This window comes from Limulus polyphemus, unplaced genomic scaffold (assembly GCF_000517525.1).
Source record: "Limulus polyphemus unplaced genomic scaffold, Limulus_polyphemus-2.1.2 Scaffold125, whole genome shotgun sequence".
Taxonomy (NCBI): Eukaryota; Metazoa; Arthropoda; class Merostomata; order Xiphosura; family Limulidae; genus Limulus; species Limulus polyphemus.
The window spans coordinates 940211-943755 of record NW_013665735.1 but is presented as its reverse complement, the minus strand read 5'-3'; the positions used below and the strand labels follow the sequence as shown (position 1 = coordinate 943755).

At 32.5% G+C, this 3545-nt stretch overlaps 1 protein-coding gene across 1 annotated transcript in view; it reads right to left on the bottom strand.

The window, feature by feature from the left end:
• LOC106472959 (tyrosine-protein kinase RYK-like) overlaps positions 1-3545 on the bottom strand; it is a 71812-nt gene that overhangs the window by 21577 nt on the left and 46690 nt on the right. The window contains exons 7-8 of the mRNA XM_022402530.1: positions 2800-2879; positions 146-286 (exon numbers count right to left, since the gene is read on the bottom strand). Coding sequence (XP_022258238.1) covers positions 146-286; positions 2800-2879 — 221 coding nt within the window. The remainder of the gene's footprint in view (positions 1-145; positions 287-2799; positions 2880-3545) is intronic.

Genomic DNA, 3545 nt, shown 5'->3' with positions numbered 1-3545 from the left:
TAATTTGGATGGGAAATCACAGAGCTTCTCACATATAGCTAAAAATTCTAAAAACTTATTATGCTTAACAAAAAACATTTTTAGCATTTTCTTTTGGCTCAGCATAAAAAAAGTTTGTAAATCCAGAAGTTCCTATAACAAATACCTTCCTGTAATTTTTCATGTAAAAAGATCTTTCTCCTTTCAACAGCAATTTCACTTATCTGTTCTGTAAGTTCAGAAGCACGTAGGTCATTGACCTGAACTGGAACATTAACAGGAGTTAAACGGCGAAAGCTAGAGTAACCTATAAATACAAAATTCAAAGATTTTAATTAAAAAAATAAATTGTCAAAAAATGAAATTAGAACATTAAAATATTTTAAAGCAATATTCCTAATACTAAATAAACAGGTTAAGCATGTGCCATAAACTTGCAGTTATATCTATGAAAGTAATATTTAACATTTAACTGCTAAGAAACATGCTGTGGATATCCCTATGTATTTCTCTTGATAAATAAATAAAATCAGGATGATAAACAACATGCTATACAGCATTATACAGTTTGTCAAATATTTGATGTAGACCCATAGCCAAAGATAGGAATGAAAAGTCTATGTTGGCTATGTGTATGAAAAAATAACTGCCGATTACTTTGATTCTTGAAAGTATGCTCCATTAATTGCCTTGACAGTCTAAGTAATGCCAAGGTGTAGCCCTTAATTGTTTAAACCTATTTTATTCAAAACTACTCATTCCTGAAATATGAATTACAATTTACAACATGGATTATAGTGGCGATTTATAGCCTGTAAGGGTATAACTTCAATGTTGCACACATGACCTTCCAGACTGTTGACTGTTTAAGTCCTATGAGCTTGAGAATTTAACTGATTTTGTATTCCTTGTGATTTCCCTCTCCATTAGCAACCACAGTTTGAATTCTATCACAACTTCGATGATTGTTATGAGGTAACCACTGCAAGTTGCAACAACAACAACTGATCCTGTTTGTTTAAATATTTCTTATTAATTTCCAAAAAAAGTCACATTACTGATAGTTTTCGCTTTAGTTGAAAACTCCTGCCTATTTCTAGAGTAGGATGACATTTTGACTTCTATGCTGACATCTTCTTCAATCAAAAACACTTACTATGTTTACACTGCCTAAAATACCCTTGAAACAAATTCCCATTGTTGTATGATCCTCTTGATTTTCCACTTTCATGCCAAGATAAATTTAATGCTGTGAAGCAATGGGAATAATGAGCATCTATAAAATAGAAATGTCTGGGTGTGGCACCCATGTAAGGAGAAATAGCATGAAATATCACCTACATTATGAAATGGGGTCAAGAACTAGCATTGAGAATGAAGAGTGATAAAAAACAGACACCTAGCACATCCACGAGGTAGCTTAAAAAACAAAAAGATAGTCCCGAGTTTGACAGTGACAAACTGATGACACCACTCTAGTAGTAGAGAAAATGCTGCTAAAAAGTTTATGTTAGAGGTAAGAATTGGGACTTTGATGTGGGATTGATAACTAGAGAAGTGTGTTGCAGTACAAGTGAGCACGCAGCCAATTTTCCAATTCTAGCAGCAATCAATCACCAGAGAATTTCTGTTGTTGTTTTTGGAAAGTCCGATGAGTTGCAAAAGTTAAACAATGAAGTGTCACACCTACTTGCAGGTAGATGTGCACACTATTTGGGAACTCGTAAGGACACAATAAAAACTCGTGTTGAAGCTATCTAACCTACAAAGAGGCCAGAACACCACCTCAACTTTGATGAAAGTTAAATTGCTATTTCTCTTGATCGATTAATGTAGTTAAGGAGCTAAAACAAAATGTATAAATGAAACTTAGTAGCTCTAAGTATGTCTGAATATCATTCCCATAGTATGTTGATCAAGAATAATCTAAGGATAATGGGTAATTTAATGAATCTGGTAGAGGAATTACTAAACAAAATAGCCAAGCAGTTGATGCAAGAAGTTGTATATTGTATTTTATAAGTGAAGAACTAACAAAATTTGATGTGGTTTTATAGAATCTAAGTCTCATTCTTTATTCTAACCATAAACTTCCTCAATTTAGTGACTTGTGCACTCCACTCATGACTGTAATTCTGGATATAATATAAATCTATTGTGACTGGTGGTAAAGTTGAGCTCCAATGGTTGGCCTCCACAACTGCACCAGTTATTATTATTGCTATAGTAATGCTTTATTGGGAGCAATTAACCTGTTAGGGGTCCATTTTGGACATGAAAACAGGCCAATTAACATTCAACTTTGTATTAACTACTGAAATAATAAAGAAGAAGCAAACTGAACTATTAAATAAAAGTTTGTTTGTTTTTTGAATTTTGTGCAAAACTACAAGGACTATTTACATCAGCTATCTTATTTCATAGTGATAGACAAAAGGGGAAGGCAGCTAGTCAACACCACCCACCACCAACACTTGGATAGCTCTTTATATCAACAAATGGTGGAACTGACCATTACAATATGATGCTCTCACTGCTGAAAAAGAGTGAACATTTTTCATGATGAAATTCAAACCTGCAACCTACAGATTTTTAGTGGAGTGCCACAGCCACTAGGCCATACCTGGCCAAAACAAAATTTGGACATATAGCATTATGTTAAAAGATTTCCATTTTCAGGGCATAACTTATAATCTTTATGAATTCTAAAAAGGTTTTAACAGAAAAATTATTGATTAAAACATATAACATTGAGGCACAAAATTTATGCTCTTATTTTGTCACACTGACAACTTCTTTTATACTAAAAATTCAACATACTTCCTGTGGTGCTGGCATTATTAGGTGTGTCCACTCTGAGAAAAGTCTGTCCTTGGGCAGTAAGTCCTGGTGAGTTCCCCCTGTAGCTAGGGCAGGTGGGAAGGATAAAAAAAACAAGGAGCCACATATAAATGTTGATAATGGAAATATTATTCATTTTTTAACTCCTTGTAAGATGTTAATAGTTATTTTAGTATGAGTTTCATTTGGTTTCCATTTGACAAGAAGAATAGGTTTATATTGTACTTAATTGGAATATGATTCAGCGTAGCCAGTGTGAATTAATATTTGTTATTATGACTTGTCATAAGAAAATTCTGTTGTACATTACCTAGGCTCTGGCAATTTCATCATTTAAAACTGGTTTTAAGATTTGCATTCACATAGCTTAATGATTTAAAATTAGTACTGTGATATGATTTTTTTCTTCTTCATTTTATCCTTCCTGTAAAATACTGCATGACATAATCCAATGTTTTACCTTGACAGTGTTTAATCAGTGAATAGTTTATAGAAGATTACATGCAAGTGTAAAATGTCTGTCGTTAACAATCTAATTTTGAGGGTTAAAATTAAATAGCAATTTATGGTGATTCAATGAAAAGTATTATAATGAAAATATTTAACATAGCACTTTAAGAGACTTAGGCATAAAACATGTACTGTTCTAATAATAAATATAAATTATGCCTCTTTCATTCTAGAATGAACACAAATTATAACATGAAACCATAAATGTTTAGACT